Source organism: Folsomia candida, unplaced genomic scaffold (assembly GCF_002217175.1).
Source record: "Folsomia candida strain VU population unplaced genomic scaffold, ASM221717v1 Fcan01_Sc002, whole genome shotgun sequence".
NCBI classification, from domain to species: Eukaryota; Metazoa; Arthropoda; class Collembola; order Entomobryomorpha; family Isotomidae; genus Folsomia; species Folsomia candida.
This window is the reverse complement of record NW_019091194.1, coordinates 13,606,387-13,625,087: the sequence shown is the minus strand read 5'-3', so window position 1 is coordinate 13,625,087 and position 18,701 is coordinate 13,606,387. Positions and strand designations below refer to the sequence as shown.

General features: G+C 35.7%; 1 protein-coding gene across 1 annotated transcript; it reads left to right on the top strand.

Moving 5' to 3' along the window:
* The first annotated feature begins 345 nt into the window (after positions 1 to 345).
* Positions 346 to 18,691, top strand: LOC110842751 (mucin-5AC). The gene is made up of 7 exons (XM_022088554.2): positions 346 to 1,374; positions 14,268 to 14,469; positions 14,964 to 15,037; positions 15,145 to 15,643; positions 15,714 to 17,068; positions 17,147 to 17,300; positions 17,398 to 18,691. Exons 2-7 carry the CDS (start codon positions 14,277 to 14,279, stop codon positions 18,189 to 18,191), a joined length of 3,069 nt encoding a protein of 1,022 aa, XP_021944246.1. The 5' UTR covers positions 346 to 1,374; positions 14,268 to 14,276; the 3' UTR covers positions 18,192 to 18,691.
* The last annotated feature ends 10 nt before the right edge of the window (positions 18,692 to 18,701 follow it).

Genomic DNA, 18,701 nt, shown 5'->3' with positions numbered 1-18,701 from the left:
TCCCCTGTAATGCTGCACTTAATATTTAATCAAGTCGTTGGTTTAGTTACATTTATTGTTATTGAAAAACTTTTTCAATAACTTTAATTTCTGAAAAACTTATTATTCATTGCTTTGAAAATTTAATAGTTGGGCCCCCGGTGAAGTAAAAGTTAATAAATATTAAACGATTTATGACATTTTGTAATGCTTCTTGTTTTAATATTTTAAGCGCGTCCTTCACCTAAGTTTGTTTTTTAAAGTTTATTTATTCGTATATTTGATTAGCCCTAAGTATACTCTTATGTAAATCTAACTCATTTATATCCACATGTTGGATAGGCATGTAACAAAATACTCCGTATAATTATATTGAATAAAATATTTGTGAGAATCCGAGTTGTCCAAATTATACTCTTATTTCTGTATTCACTAACTTAATTGGATGATATGATTTTCTAAATTTGCATAAATACATGATATCCGTAAATATAAATGGATAGTTGATAAATTTATAACTTGCAGCCCTTATAAACACAATAACAAATATTTATGAGTGCCGTTTTCTTAGTAAAGTGAGTAAAGTGCAGTATATGAACTGCAAGAGGTAATATTCATGCAAAAGAAATTCACAAAATTGCAATCGTAATTTGGAATGGCTACGTGTACTCTATACACACGGACACCACACACTGACGTTGTAGCCAACTAATTGTAATATCCTCAATCTAGACACCCAAAAACCTCATAATCTGCACTGTCTGCAGTGTGTGCAGTGCATACAGGGCTGAAAATGAAGGGATGCGCTATCCACTTTTGATACGATGATGATGAATCCTCTTCTTCTCGGCACGCAAGAACATCGTCGTAAGGTGGGCAAAGGTAGCTTCCCTTTCATATTTACGCTGCATTATCAGATTTCCTCAGAGGGAGGTCATCAATTTGCGAGAGAAGATTCCTCTTGAGACTGAAGAGGACTCGTAACAACATCATTGTCGATTTGATTTTGGTCGTGGATCGAGTGGTCCTCCAGAATCCAATTCACTCCCTTTTCGTGACCATAATTTTCGCAATTTTACTATTTGGCCAAGTTTCATTACTGACTCTTGAGATCACAAGAAATTGCCGAGTGGTGATTGGACTCATCCTTGCTTGTTATTTTGAGAGAGCAAGTGATACTTTTTGTTACATAATCTGAAGACGAAAAGGAAACTTTTTCTTTCTTCGGCAATTCGTCGTTTGTCGTGTGGCAAAAGTTGTCGAATTCGCGTCGTTGGAAATTTTGTGAGTTGGGATTTTTGTGACATTTTATTCGTTTGGAACTTGTTCATTGGTTTACAACCAACACGTTCGAAAGATTGCTGGAGATCAGCACGACCATCAGACATAAATCAGGTAAATAATTTTTTTACCGGTCTCAAAGTAGTCGAGTTAAATATCGTTAAATCAATATAAAGTTGCACATTTTATACTTAATAACTACACATTACATAAAAATAATATCCAAATGAATCTGCTCATATTTGACATCGAGGTTATAAATGCACCTTTGCTTAACACAAGGAAAGTTTGAACCCGCAAATACATATATTGAAATTGCATTGTCTAGAATCAATAATAGAAGTAATAACCAGTTGGAAAATCCATTTACACCGCACCAAAACAAGAACCCCGATGGGTTTATGTCATTCATAACTTATCACTTGCCTCGCATTCGCATAATTTGATCACGGATTGTTAATAGTTTGTATTTGTTTATGTAGTATTGAATACGATGAAAGTACACTGAACGGCGTAGGTAAGCATGTGGGCACTGTGCAGCACAATCAGGTCATCCCTTTCCATTTTCTCATCCGCACGATCATTGTTATGTGAGCATCTTCAATCAGAAAATTAGTAAGCATATAACCAGCCAATACTGTCCCAGAGAAATGGATATCATTGATAGTCCCACTGGGCATGAACAATGATAATGATGTAAAAACAAATCCCCATCAAATACTACGACGCGATTCAGCAACGTTAGAAAAATATTTATATACATTAATTCAACGGGATAGTGGTATAGCTGAACCTCAGTGTTATTCGTGACAAAATAAATAATGTATTTTAGTAGTAATTCAGTTTTGTGCAATTTGTATAAAAAAATGATTTATGCTTTTTAAAGCGTGTTTTATCGAAATCATTTAAATTTGCGTTTTTCTAATCAAATCTTTACCTCGCAACAAGTTATAACTAATCCTAAGCTTACATATGAAAATTAATCCAATTTTGCAATTGTCTCAAAAAGTGAGTTGCACTCAAAAAACAAAATAGATGACACCGTGACAAAAATTAAATTGTCAAGGGTGCCTGTTTCATAATTTGTTATATTGAGACTACAAGATTGTTGATGTTACCCAACTCTCAAATTAATTTCGGTTGTCCATCAACCAAAAAGTGCTGAGCAAATCCGACAAAGTTTTTTTGCCACACCACAAACCATTCAATTTATTCACTTGGCTGTTAATAATCTCAGCATTTCATTCATTCTTTCTTTCATCTCCTATAAAAGTATAAAGTGGTCAACAGTGCAGATTGCATGTTATTCTAAATAAGTTGCAAATATTGCTTCACAAACACAAACACAACAGCACCCCATTGAATTATTGCGTCCAAGCTTTGGCATAACATAATAGTGTCAAATTCAATGCTTTGAAATTCTGAATCCCCAATTTGTGAATAGTTATGTTGTACGCATCCCAGGTAAATTGTAGCGGTATCACTGAACCACTGCAGCCAGCTTGTCCAAAGTCACGCGAACCAGTGCAGTCATCATCATCTCATCATTCAGCCCCATTCAGCATTATTTAGCATGAGTTGCATAAGAGTCTTAAATATTATTAAAAGTTTTAAAGCTTGCCCAATCACATAATCCTTATTTCCTAGTGCTAAATCTCATAGTAGTCTCATCAATAAACTCCGATTCATCCTGATTGATAATGGCGTTGGATGACGAGACATACCGCTGCATACCGCTGTTTTCACGGAAAATTTGTGCCAACCACTTGCACTTTATGTATGTATGCCATGTGCGAATAATAATTGTGGCTTTACTCGTTCAGACGGGACAAGTGTGGTCGTTTATATAACAAACTGCATCGTCACAAAATTATTCTGAGTAAAATGAGGTGCTCATCGTGTATTTACATTAATATTTTTTACCATTTTATTCGGCAAACCTCCACAGATAGAAAGTAGGCTATTGTGCATGCGTTATTTGACACGTAATGTGTAAGAGTAAATGTTATCAAATTATCTCATCACATTTATTAAATCAACTGAAAGTTTCCTCTGTCCGTTGCTTTTAAAAAATGATGGGTGGCTCTTCGATGGGTGTTAAAAAGAACAGACCGTAGAGGGTTCATCCCCTTCGCATTCTGACCAAGTGAATAAATTTATTAAAAGACTTATTATTGTGACAATGCGCACTTATGGATGAGGATGAGGATTATCTATATCGGCGAATGAAACACGTATATCATTGTCAGTATTTAATGACTGAAATGCTTAAACAGATTTGACATGGGTTCATAACTTTAATAGTGTGTCAATATATTTATTTTCCCTCATTGTGAAGCACTAGATTTACATATTTGCCGTCGGATCGCACCAGGCGAAATACTTGTGTAGTATAATAAATATTCCTTAGGGACGTTCCATTATTTCTATTTAGAGACACGATGAAATCTGCAAAATCGCAATTGCATTTATGCTCTATCATACATACATACGAAGATAAGTACTTGCATACGTTGCATACAAGTCGGAAGTTTACTTACACTAATTCAATTCAGGAATTGAACGCGACTCGAGACATGAAAGTTGCATTGTCAATTGTTAATGCAAATCAAGTCAATTCATAAATGTAACATAATATTAATATCAGGAATGAATTGTCCTTTGTATTTCTACCCAGCGTACTTTGACGAGTGCAGTAATAATGAGGTCCTACATACATATAATCTGAATATGAAATTCGCAAATTATGAGCAAGTGCAGTATCTACTTAAATTTCTCCAGGGGATTACACCTTTTGAAAAACTATTGAGACGACGACAACTGACAACTCAAATAAAAGGCTTTATATTGAGAGCCAAAGCGATAATTTCAGTAATTAAATGCATTGTTCAATTCTGCCTGCTTACAACAAAAATTAATGTGCATAGCTGACAATTGACTTTAGTATTTTATAGTTGTGATTTCTACCTGCGGGTGGAGATGCATCATGCCAATTATCAATTGTTTGTACTTTGACTAGAAAAAATAGTGACCTCTTAACAACACAACAACAACAACAACACAAGATGGGAAGTTTGTCTATGGTTCTGAATTTTTATGAGTATTTGTTAACCAACCGAGAAGCTATGTATGTATGTACGTATTTATTTGCTTATGAAATGAGAAAGCGATACAGTGAATTGGCTTATCTTTTAAATTATCCCGTGTGGTGTTCCATCACGTCAAAGAATTTTTTGTGTAGCAGCAACTACACAGTGGTGAAGCGATGTTGCAATGATTTGTGACTTTATTCTTGGATTGAAACAATGAAGGAAACCCCACCGACACGCTCCCAGTGGATCGTTCCCTTTGATTTAGCTCACATTCATAATTATTGTTCTCCTCTGCGGCTTCCGACTTGGAGGAAAATTGAGATTTTATTGGATTTTAAACATCTTTTTTTCACTCTTTTCTGAAGATCTTTGGCAATTTTTCACGCTGTGAGACGAGTTTTAAGCAAACAACCGCAGTAAAACATACATAATAAGTATATGTATGTACATACATCTGATTGACACTGGGTCTCATTGTTTATAGTTTCACTCACTCATTTCACCATTTTCTTGCACTTTTTCTAACAGTTTCAAAGATGAAAGGCTGTAAAGGGGATTAAGTCCCAGACGTAGTTGCTCATTTTCTGAAGATTTTGAGGAAACGAGGAATGATTGCGATTGTAGAAAGGAAGTGAGTTGCAACGAAATTAAAAGTGAAAAGTGTAATTAATAACAGCAAATAACGATGCATCTGCTCGGCTTGGATGGCAGTTGATAGCTCCTGAAAGAAAGTGGATTCAGTCGTAGCACAAAACACCTACGTGCGTACGTACAACATAGTCTAAGATTGCAAATTGTAATAATGCTGAGTGCCAAATTCTTGTTGTAATGATTTGGCCAGTGGCTGTTGCATTTGTCATTATTCAACATTTATTGCAATGATAATCACACCAAACAACGATCACGTGTCAAATGAAAATGCATGTGTACATACATCTGTTTAGTATTTGATTTCGCTACTGTGCGTACTTTACGGATAGAAGAAAAAAAACGAATTTCGAATGAGTATGATTTATTAGACAGGCAAGACCCACGGGAGCCAAAAAATGCTCCAAGACGAATGGTGTACAATTGGCATTCGAATTCACACCAATTTTTACAACACCACGCCAGTGTTTCAAATCGAAGGACGCTTTTGTAATGGACATTCCCATTCGTTGTATCGTTTTTTATAGGGTACAGTAATTAATATGTGAGTGACACGAATATGAAACATTAATCACTTGATTGATTAGCGTTTATCTTTATGTTGTGTTTTAACTGATGAATACAAACCCTATTTATTTCAGTTAATTAATGCATCTCTGTGAATAATAAATGAATTGCATGTTGTGAACCGTATGACCAACTTTAGAATTTAGTTGATAATTGGGTATGCACAAATATTATGCATCAACGGTACGGATGATGAAATATAAAATATCGATTATTTGAACAATATCGGAAGCCACTACAATGTAATACAATACAAATTTGTAACCAAAAACTATATCCAATTAATAAGACTTGATCACTTTCAGTTATTAAGTAATTGCATAATTTATGCTTGTGTATCAGACTCGATCTCTTTATGCATACTACATATATCTCGTTTGTAACTTAATTGTTGGTATTTTAGCAATGGCTAAATATGTATTCTAGCAATCATGAATATTATTTATCACTATAGTTGATTCTTAATTTAATCTCTTGCTAGTTAAAATTATGTCGAAAAAAAATATTAGACTTTTAGCTTTTTAATATTTCGCTAAATATTCTTATCAATAGTTCCAAGAATATTTATGTATTTATATACTATTTAGGATTACAAGTTTCGGGATTTCTATGTACCAAAGCTATCAGGCTACAAACACGCATATTAAATTGAATAATTAGGAAGGCGGCTAAAGGTCTACTGTTCTAACTTTATTGATCGGAACTTCTGATTTAACGTTAGATCACTTTTATTGCATAAGTTCAGGCAGGCTGTACAATTACGGCATTATACGTGCCTTATTTATTATAGCTGTGATACCTTTATACATTGTATTTACCTTAGACGAGGCAAGCATATGCATGAATGTACATATACGTACGCTCAACGTTTGGAAGGATGAAATGCCATAATTTGCCATTAATATTTAAATTGGCAATTTGATAGATTAAAAACGATGCATCATCTTTGCCTCATCGGTTCATTCATTGGTAATTACAGCCTTACAAAGTTTGAAGATGGGCCATTGTTCTATCCACATATGTATTTGTTACATAATCCTCATTTACCTACTTATTAAATTCTTTGTTTAGATTAGCATTGAAAGATTTCATTAGGCATCTTCTGTTTACATTCCTTAAATAATTGTACATTTCTTGAATGGAGCAATAAAGAAAAAAATCTGCGACTAATGACAAATACACTTCTGTGAAACGAAAAAGATAAGTCTATACAGCAATGCAAATACCCAGGCGTATGTACCTGAGGCAACTAATTGGGGCTGAGAAAAATGAGATTTACTACATTTGGACAACAGCAATACTTTTTGTGGCCGGAAAATTCCACGAAATCAGTTTTATTTCGATTAGAAACCACGAGTATTAAAAATAAAGCAACGACTACAAGTAACTTCAAGTAATAGTTGTTTGTAAAATTATTTTGTAACTGCTTTATATTTGCGAAAGAAGACTTAACACTTTACACGTATACTTTTTTTAGCAAGACACACTTTTTATGCAATTTTATATTATATACAAATTTACGGCCCATTCCTAGAATTTTAATCTGTGTGAATCAATACATATTTTTAGCAATAACAAATATTTGTAAAATACGAGAAATTAAAACCAAATAAAAAATATCAGTTTGCAGGAATCATTATAATGCGTATTTTTAAGCATGCGGTACAAGTGCTTTTTAGTGGGTGTATATGCATTTCAGTTATACCATAATATAAGTAATGCCATCGATGAATCTGTTAATAAGTCAGTCTCTCAACAACCAATTTCACGATTGCTGGGTCACCTAGCTGTCATTGGAATTTAGAAAATGATGATTTAACAAAACTTATTGTTGTTTTTATTCACGATTCACGAACCCCACGCAATAAACTATTAGGGAGCAATTACTATAACATTATTATCCAACAGTGTGCATTACATCACAAGATGTAGCATTGTCACTAATGTGCGTGGCCTCGTAAAATTAGTAGCATGTGAGGCAAGGTGAAGAAGATGAACACATATATAAAATTAAGATCATATAAAATAACCTCAAACAGTTATTTTTCACAAATCTCTTCAAATTGTGTGTCGTAGTTTAAGAATTGTTGGTTTTTGACGGAGCAACGTCATTGTCACTTGATTGTGTGATTGAATATTCAATGAGAATGAGATGGGCAAAGGTAAGCAGGTTGCAGATTTATTGCTATTAGTTGTTATAGTGCCATGATTTCGGGTGTCAGTGACTTTAATTAAAGAAATTTTTACAAGCACATCATCTTTAATAGATATTTGACCAAAAACGACAAATTTTATTGCCCGTGCGTATCCAACCCTTTTGTAATAACTCTGCGATATAAAACAATTCTCACCTGTGAGTAGAGGTTGATGCAAACCGTAGCTCAGGAGATTTGCTATAGCTGCACGGTATAAAAGACAAGTGCGAATTTCTTAATCTTTCAAGAGTTGGATATTGTAATCATCTGAATGTCGTGACATGAGCCACCCCGTCTGATAACACGACAATTCCCAATTTCAGGTTGTGGCTAAATGGAAAATAAGTACTTTGGGAATTTGACATCTGTGTCACTGGTTTCTGACTGAATAATTACAGATTAAATTGCAAATAAAAATATTATCAAATAAAATATGAGTAAAATATACCGCAAAACATTTACATATGATTTTGGCTCAGTTCAACTTTCAATATTTGGTAAAGTATTTGGTAGAAAATTTTAGTTACATGATTGCTTAAAATGAGGTAAGGTCGTGGCTAGATCCGTCGCCTTTTCTTTGAAATCTTACAAATCTTAAGTATATATTTAGTATGCAAATTATCATCGGTGTGTAGGCTGACGGTCGATTCATATGCACATGAAGCAGACGCATTAAATATACAACGATGTGGCAAGATTTCAGTTGCTAAAATTTCTTAGGAACTACGGATTGTTTGTTCTTACATATGTTAAATTGGATTTGCGACCCACTCCCAGCGTAAAATCCTTTTACTCACAAAAAGAAGACGCGTAGTATGAAATTGAATTATTTGATGCAATTTGAAGGATGTTCAGAATTGGACATTATTATTTCTTTGAATATTGTCCTAATTATATAACATCACATTACATCTTCATGTAATTACATAGGTAATCATTCAATCTCATGCATTCAATCTCAAGTATAATTTTGGTGAGTAAAATTACACATGAAGCGTCCCATCTCCACTAATAACACGCTGCCCGTGATGATTCATGCGACATGTTATAGAAAATTATAACATTGGTTTTAGTTGAGAAATGTTTTTCAGCCTTCATAAACAATTTCTTACTGATGAAGTTCAGATTTGCTGACAGTTCTTGATTTTGAGGCAACCTTGCAAAAAATTTGTATCAAAAGTCGCAATCGTAATTTATACTGTCGCAGTATCATGTTAGTGACCAAGCGCTAACAAAATTATTTAACAGTATTTTTATGACATGCACAATTTAGTCTAGTGTGAAAATAAGTGTGAAAATAAGTGTAGAAATTTATCCATAATTTTACTTATGCTCCAGAGTTTTATTTAAATGCCGGTCAATTTTTCGAAATTGTACATATAACTGAAGGCTATCCAATGTATTTACGATTAGCTCAAAAGTCAGTGCTTTGTACACTCATTATGATACATATTATAGGTATATATTTATATATGTACAAGTTTATTTCACAATTCCCAAAGAATAGCGAGATGAAAATCTAGACCCGTAGTAACAAATATCATATCAAATATCAAACATCTAATCGTAAATACTTGGTTATACCAATCTTGGTGCGTTTATACCTAAATTGGAGCATACGTGTCCGTATGTATATTTCCATCCTGCAAATATCCTTTTCTTTGAAATGTAATTTTGCTATCAAACCGTAATGCTCTCAATTTGTTTCAATTTTAATTTTGACATTCGATATTAATCTTCCCTCTAGATCTATTTGAATCATTAGGATCTGTAGGTATTTGTCACGAAACCCACAATTTCTGAGTCACGACGTGAAACTTTGACTTTAAGTTTTGGTAAAATCTCATCTATGTATGACACTTGTTTCGTGTGAACAGGTTGTTGCGGTTCATATCAGTTCCTCGTTTGTTTTCCACACAATTCCCATTTTCATCTACAACGAGCCTAGATACATTGCGAGTACAATGTACTCTCAATTTCGAATTTAACACGTTATCTTAACAAGTTATTTTCGCGGCTACGTATTTATTTATTCTAGCGGTCTAAGAGTATTTAGATGATTGCCGTCGTGTCAAGTTTTATTAATTATGTGTTTCAAAGGCGTGAAATGGTCTTCAACTGACAATTGACACGGGATCCCATTACGTTAGTACATAGCTTGCGAGTGTGTGAGTGGATTAACAAATTACACCTCAATTCAAACTGAATTTACACATACTTCCTACTAAATACGTGTGTCGTATCACTTATGGCACTCATCGCATTATTATCAAGCCGTAGATAATGCCCATCCATTCTTCTTTCGCTATCTGCAATAATGTGCATGAGAAAATAACACAAAGATGATTTTTGTTTTTTTCTGGGGTCTGAATTAAATAATACTACATACATTTGCATATATGTGTACAAGTGCGGTTGTGGATGTATATTTAAGAACTAAACTATGCAAGGAGTCCGTTTGTGAATTTGATTTGGGTCAGTCCGACAAAAAGGCCAAAATGACGGATTCATCGCAAAATAAATTTGCTGTACACATATGAAGTTTTAGTAATACAATCGACAGGATGTCTTTGATCTTGGTGCGTCCATTGTGCTTTGTCTCAAACTTTACTTTTGCTGAATGAAGGCGAAATGAGGAATAAAAGGAAATCATCTAGCTGGCTGTTGCGAAAAGTGCTTGTGTGATGAGGGCTGAAAGAAGAAGAGACTTCATTGTTAATTCTTTTCAAAGCTTTTTATTGCCTTTCTATCTCATCCTCATTCTCCGAGAGACAAACATGCTGGTTGCTCATAATATAATTTTGAGTTATGGTACAATCTACCCATACTTGGATTGAGTATGTTTTAACTGCTGGATTTGGATTTATTGAGATTGCAAAAGTCCCGTGAGCAAAAAGCATTGAGAACTTATGACAAATAATAAAAAGTGACTCCTTTATACAGCGTAATCTTAAAGTGTTCATTTTTTACAACAATTTAATCATTAGAGGCGGTCAATTTATTACTCATTTTCTAATAGAAACTGTCTATACTGTCATCTTCAAAATATGCGACTAACTAAATAGTCAACTAAATTACAATATTATAATTACCTGTTGTATAACAATTTCCATGTTTTTGGTTTCGAGGCATCAGTTCATTCATTAATTACTTCCGATGTAAAAATTCAATGCTGATTGCGGCAATAATTATTAATGAAAGTAACACACAGGTATTTACAATGTGCAGATACGATATATCAACATCACTTTAAATTAGTTTATTTTTTGCAAATCCAAATTTTCCTGCCAAAACTTTATGTAAATGAAATATAATGACACTACTTTGTTAATAACAAGGGTGAAAACAAGAGCACATTTTTCGAATCAATTAAAATACTTAGTCAAGAACCAGAAAGTCAAGTATGTATGATCAGAGGAAATTGATAATGAGGGATTTACATAATAAATGATACGTCCCACAACTACAGTGAGAACCTACATATTTGATAGTTTCTACCGTCTATGGTGCACACAGATTGCATGCTTATGATAATATTCATCAAATCGTTAGATCGATTATGATGTTCATAAGAATCCTGTAATAAAAAAGTTTACTCATCTGTACGACAGGACGGAAAATGAGTTATTCCTTCGACGAATGACAAACCGCCATGTCCAACACATTACAACCTTTTCCCCTGCAGATGAGCAAATGAAGCTCATAAAACTAGCGACACGTAACAATAATCACTACCATAAAATGACAGTGTTAAGTTCTGGGTCGGTCCGTAAGTCAATGCAAGTCGCCCCGTAGAGGAGACAAAGAAGGAAGCGGAGCAAACACTGCATGCATGAATGCATGAACTGCTACCCCATACATACATCAACTGATCAACCAACCATCATTACTCATCAATAGTGGTTATCATGATAAGTGATCGTGATAAACACTATTAATTAATTATTTTAGTTTGAGAAACTCCACCCACAGCGAGTGGCATATCAATTCGAATGTATTTTTGACGCTGAATCCAACGCCATTAATGGTTTTGACCTCCGAGGCCCCCGTGACCTTCCCGTGACCGTGGCAGCCAAATATGGCTTATTCGTGATGTCGCATATCAATTCGAATGTATTTTTGACGCTGAATCCAAAGCCATTAATGGTTTTGACCTCCGAGGCCCCCGTGACCTTCCCGTGACCGTGGCAGCCAAATATGGCTTATCCGTGATGTCGCATATCAATTCGAATGTATTTTTGACGCTGAATCCGAATCCGTCAATAGTTTGACGTTAATTATAGAAGTTGGGGTTTATGGAACTGAACGGGAGCGTGAAGCGCGGGAATTTAAATAGTTAGCTATGCAGTTACTCCCACACGACGGGAATTTAAGTAATTAGCTATTCAACTACTCCCACAGGGGGAAATCAAATTGTACTGTGACCAGGTTAATTAAAATGCAGTATGACTGGGGCAAACCCTCACTCTGATGTATGTATGTAGTACGACGAAGTCTCCACTGGGAATTATTTAAAGTATAGCATGACGGATTTTTCGCTTTGGGCACACCCCCCACTGGAACTCTAGAACCCGGCCTTGGCCGGGCTATACGCTAGTAACACCATAATTGAACACTGGTAAATGCAACTACTAGATACATGTAATAATGATGATTGAGGATGCACGACCGCATTTTCAATTTCAATTAGGACATAAATGAATGAAACAAGTGTGTACAGATCGACGGGTGAATGTGGTCATAAGTTCGACAAGATGCAACTCCAATCTTTACATGCCAACAAAGGGCAAGTAGTAAAATTGGGGAAGTAGGAAACAAGTTTTTTTTGCACTAATATCTATTGCTAGTGATGCGTTAAGTTTTGTTACACAACTAACTACGACTGGTTGGTTTGATGGATGGTTATGAGTATTGTTTCATTCAATAGTTTATGATGCATATGCACACAATGTGTGTCCACATTAGAGGATTAGCGTCAGAGTTGTAAAGAAGTTTTTATTTATTGCCGGATAAACGTTTTGGGATTTGAAAATACATTATGTAATACGAAAAGAAATTATGTCGCTACAAATAATAATGTTATGTATCATCATTTAAAATGCATCTATTTCTCATGAAAATTATGCATCGACTAATTTTTCACGGCAAAATTATTATATCATTTTCTGAGCTCCTCTTACGGTTCACATACATGTTTCGTTATCAGTCATTTTCGTGGAGAAAGGGAAAGTTGGTTAATTGGATCAAATTTAGTATTCGCTCGTGCGCTCCATTTTAACCCATAACACTCGCTCCATTCGTCATTAGCAAAAATGCATTATGTATGAATGACAAAATGTTGATACCATCTTGAAATGAAACGTGAATAAGTGTGCCAGTCTGGTGATGAGCATTTTAGCAACTGCCAGTCTTCCACAAAGTTATCACAATCGCATCACAATTAAGCTCAACTTCTTCACTCCATCATTATCAACTTTATGACAGTTAATAATATTCAGCATAGTGATTGTTCTCCTGAAGTAGCTTTCAGCACGTTAGGTTATGTGTGAGGTATGAGTTAGGTTAAGAATGCGACAACAATCGTGACCAAACAATCAAAAACGAGAGATTGTTGGCAGAAATTAGCAACGTTTAGAATTGTGAATCAAGCTGGAATAGACATTTATAGGTCGTGCCAGGTCAATCCTAATGCCACATAGCAAAAGATCGGGCTAATATTGCGTAGTCATGCATACAAATCAATACGTTGCAATATTTGGTAGTGCCTCTTTTAGACGTGAATGAGGAGTGGACGGAGATACACATCATGCTTCTGTTGCAACAATGTATTAATGTGCATCGTGTAGTATTTAGCTAATAATTTATTATGCTTAACCTGAACGAACTCATCTTCTCTCCTCCATATCTGCTAAAAGATATGCGTAGATTGACTTTGCCTAATCGTGATCATAATAAAGTTCTAATTGCAATTTAAATACAATGCAATAAGATATATCAATCTGTGAATATTTGACTCGTGAAATTCTCAACGTAAAATGTAATGGTCACCCCACATTAGCCCACCTTCAGAAATTCAACCTTAGCCCTATGCAATCGTCATGCAATGTTTACTTGGTTGCATCCTTTCACATTTTTGAGACGACATGTGAATCATCTTCGCATTTTTGTATGGCTTTACTGAAACGTATTGGGGTTTGCTTCCACTTTGTAAAATTTGCTTTTTAGTATGCAAACTCGAAAATGGAGACAATTGCAATAAAATTTCCACCAAAACTGTTTAATAATTTTATATGCAAAAAATGTTGAAATACGCGTTATAATTCTTGAATGAATGGGATGGATTAAATATAATCAAAGAGATGCATAATATGCAACAAAAATAAAAGATTACGTTAAAAAATAACGTGATAAGACTTGTTTAACAATTTATTAAAAATCATGGACTGCACATAAATTAGTAAATATTATAACAAAATACTTACTATTTTTTTATCTATTTATTCAGGTTTCAATCATGAAGTTCATAAGCCATAGGTTTTTTCTCGTCACACTGAACTTAGCCTATTTTGGACTTCTTGTCGCCGGATTTCGCGATGACCCTCCGCAATTCAATTACGAAACTTTACCAAAGACGTCGTTTAGCTGCAAAGGCAAAGTCATTGGCCGATACTACCCTGATCCCGAAACGGATTGTCAGCTCTTTCACGGTGCAGTAGATTTACAATCTTAAAATAAAATTGTTTTAGTAGCATCTATGTACTTACTTCGGATGATCAATAAGTAATATTCACCTTTTCAGTATAATAATGTTCACTACTTTTTCTAAGCCCAATGCCCATTCTTTGTGGCCATTTTTCAAATGGTGACTCAGACTTCTCGTCGTCGACACCGGTAGCTGCGGTATTAGATCAAATTTTCATGCGACACTAATAATAAGTTATGAAATAATTCTAAGTGGACAAACACTTTTGGATGTAGTGTGATTGTTGAGTCTATAACAAGTTGACTACATCTTCGATGAAAAATGCACGCCATTTTTCTACAAAAGATCTAATGAATTATTTCAAATAAGGTGATTGTGTAAACTTGCAAAAATATATTACTTGCCAGAAACTCATTTACTATTACTTATTGGTTATCCATATGCAGTATGTATATTATAACAACAGAGAATAAGGCTAATTTTATTTTTTATATTTAGTTTGTGTTAAGATGAGCGCCACAAACACGAATGATTTCAAATTTTTATGCCCTAATGGAACCACTTTCGACCAGGTACGACGACGACCAATAATTATTACTGTTATTGAGCCGTTAGTATGTAGGCAAATAATTCATGTATGGATAATGAATTACAAATTATTATTTTACTGCACACCAAGGATCATCAAGTTTGCATGGATTACTACCAAGTGGCTTGTCATGAAGGTACTGGGACAAATCCTTTGGCGACCAATTACGAACTTTTGAAACTTTCATCCATTAATCAGAACTCGGGTCTTGATTCTGAAAAAATCTCATTTGTGAACCCCGACGTGGCTGATAGGAACACACTCGGAGATGACTTTCAAGTTGACGAGTACAACAACAATCGATTAGCTACATCGCAAAACACATTTTTCCAATCATCCAAGCCCAACAGAAAACCATCGTCAGATATTTTTTACAAAAATTTTGATTATACCACAAAGTACACGACTAGAAGGACAACAACAGCCACCACCACCACGACACCACGGCGACCCTCTTCATCGACAACAACATCGACTACTACGACGGCAGCACCCCTCCTTTTCAGAAGCCCGATTCCTTCCAATGCACCAAACAGTGCATCCACCAAAAGAAAACCGAATCTTGAAACTTATGAAAGCTATGAAATTGGTGAGTACATGTATTTACATGTATTTACATGTATAAAAACGATAATGAGTGTAACATTTATTTTCCACAGAATCTGTGGCTGGACTAACTCCGCAAAACTCTTTCAATCGGTTGGGGTTTGTAAATGGGCAGAATCCAAAACATTACGATTATTCATATGAAGCTCAAGACCCTGAACCCGTCCCTTCGTCAACGTCAACAACGACAACTACGACGACTACAACCCACCGACCCCTCGTATTTCATAACACTTTTAGGTCCCCACTTCCATTCTCAAGTTCTACTGCCACTCCACCAATTCAAACATTTCAACAACAAGCATCCAGATTTAACGATGATTTTTTCAGAAAGTTGCCTTCTTCCTCCACTGAAACTTCTGTGTCTAAAGCTGCACAATTTTATGTCAACTCCAACACAAAATTTAGTACCCCTTCAGTTCGGCAACCTACCACAAATCCATTTTTTAAGTCAACAACCCAAGTCCCATTTTCTGCCAAGTTCCAATCTGATAACTTTTCGCCTTCAGACCGAGGACTTAGCAGTCGAGGATCCACAACTTATTATGAAACCTCACCATCTGGAATCAGCAGCACCCCAAGAAATCATGCCATCATAACTGACGACTTTAATGGGTTTGAAAAGTCAAAATTTAGCTCCCAAACAGTGCGTCATCACGAGTCGTCACGACCTGAAGATGATGTCATTAGACCTCGGAGTTACAGTGGCAATACAAATGTGAAAACCAATCAAGTTGTCCATACCCGACAGAACAATGGATTTTCCGCAATCCCCCCGCCCACAACTGCAGAAACATACACTTTCCCCAGCAGCAGCAGCCCAACGACTCCATCCTCCATCACAAATGGCAATCATGCAGCAGTAACCTACTTCCAACGGTTTACTACGGAGAAGCCAGAAAAATCTTCCATATTTTTCTCCAAATCCACAACCCATCCAAAGAAAGATTATTCTTCGGAGAAAGTAAACCGTTTCATTGAATCTGATGCCAGGGTTTCCACTGCCGACTACAATGTCGATCCAACTTCAACTTATCGTCCTCGAGATGTTGATGCAGGATTTGGTCAAAAGGCCGTTGTTTCGCCCTCCTCCTCTCGATCTCATTCTCAAGTGAGACTGGAAGAAGAAAATGCATACCCGACTTCCACACCCTATTCTGTTCCTGAAACATCTACAACAACAGAAAGACCACAACAGCGAAGGGGCACTCGTCGCCGAGTAAACAGGCCAAAGCAGCACCAGCCACAAAATCACAGGCGATTTGATCCAGAACTAAAATACTCGAGAAGAATTGAAGAACCACCAAAAGTCAAGAGTGTGGATAGCAAGGACGATGAGCTGTTTGACGCTGAGGCATCCCAATTCCCAGGACGCCCATCAACTAACCTGTTTAGCAATAAAGAGGAGGCAAGTTGAGACTAATGTGGAAAGTGAGAGAGATTTCATCTAGAAATTAGTAATTTTAACAATTTGCCTTAAATCCAGAAATCAAAAGTTGCTAGCCAAAAGGACATCCATGAGTCGTCGTTTATCAAGGCAACAACTGAAGCTGCTCCAAAACTGGCAGAAAATTATGGAAGAAGAATAAAAGTCAATACCAGAAGGACTTTTGTATCACAAATCCCAGTTCAACAAGAGGGTACGTTACTATAAACCATCAGTGAGATATATGTGGTCTAATTTCATTTTAAAATGGCTAATTTAATGTATCCCTCCTCGTCGCCCGCATTTTACAGTATTAGCCCCTGTTACCGAAATTAAGGAACAGTCGTCCACCGTAGCTCCTCGGAGATTGATCAAACGTCTCAAAGTCAAGGTCACCACCACGCCCGAGTCTGTCTCCACCACGCCAGAGCCAACCAGCACCACTGAACCAACGACCACTGAAGGGTTCACAACCCCAACGACGACTGAATCTTACCACACCACCCTTCGCCCAGTGAAGCGAATCAGTATAAAAACCAAAGTGGGCTCTCGGAAATTTGAGAAAGATTCCGAGTTTAAAGTTCCTCCAGTGATCCTGCAAACTACAAGCAGCCCAAAGTCTTTGTCGGCCTTTGAAAAGTTAAGAAAGCTGGTCACCACCTCCAAAACAGCAACCACAACAACAACACCGGAACCGGAACTAGTCACCGCATCAGATGACGACATCCTAATTAAAAAATTGAGAAAATTTACAACGTCGATTAACAGCGACACCACCAGCGATGCCTACACCACGCCCACAACTTTTAGACCATTTGATTTTCAGAACAGCTCGATTGTCGTAAAAGTTACACAAAAGACGCAAAAGTCAGCAATCCCTACCCCAATTTCATTTAAGGAGCCTATACTTCCGAACAAAGTTAAACAAATTGAAACGAGCAGGGTGGAAGTGAAACATTCAGTGAGAGAAGATTCGACAAAGAGTCCCGACTATGACTACGCATATTACAATTCTGACGACGACTACACAGATGCTTCAAGTAAACTTGATAGTAAAAATTATGGTAAAAAACCTGTAAAAAAGGCACATCCATCCCCAGCTTAATTAATTTGTAAGGCCAATCCATAATTTGTATTATTACTTAAAGTTTATTGTTGTTAAAGGTTTCAAAAACCGACAGAAGCTCATGTTGACTGATAGCGTTACTTTTTTTTACAAATCTTCCTTTTTAATAAGCTTGAATTAGATCCACATTTACGTATATAATATCCATGCCCAAGAATAGTGTGGATAATGATAATACTAAAACGTTGTTAAAACTTTTGAATATTTTCAGTGTTAGGATGGTGAATGAAAGAAAGATGTTGTCTTGCATACTTGTATCCACTTTGAAATTATGACTATTTCCTTATCTCCTCTGATTAAGTGTATGTATATAAATACCTGCATACCTTTTGTAGCCATATCTTTGCAATTAACATTATTTACGGTATTTTTGACAGTGATTTCTTGTTAAACTATTATAGAATGATTTGAAATAGGTTTAGCTGATAATAAAACGTCATTTTGCTTAATGTGCCAATAATAAATAAGTTTGTACCTTACAAAGTAACC

Bases quoted from the DNA above. Each gene is read 5' to 3' on its own strand.
- LOC110842751 (XM_022088554.2), top strand. From the start codon at position 14,277: ATGAAGTTCATAAGCCATAGGTTTTTTCTCGTCACACTGAACTTAGCC. The intron at 14,470-14,963 runs GTGCAGTAGATT...TTTTATATTTAG, and splicing joins GGATTGTCAGCTCTTTCACG to TTTGTGTTAAGATGAGCGCC. The intron at 15,038-15,144 runs GTACGACGACGA...CTGCACACCAAG, and splicing joins ATGGAACCACTTTCGACCAG to GATCATCAAGTTTGCATGGA.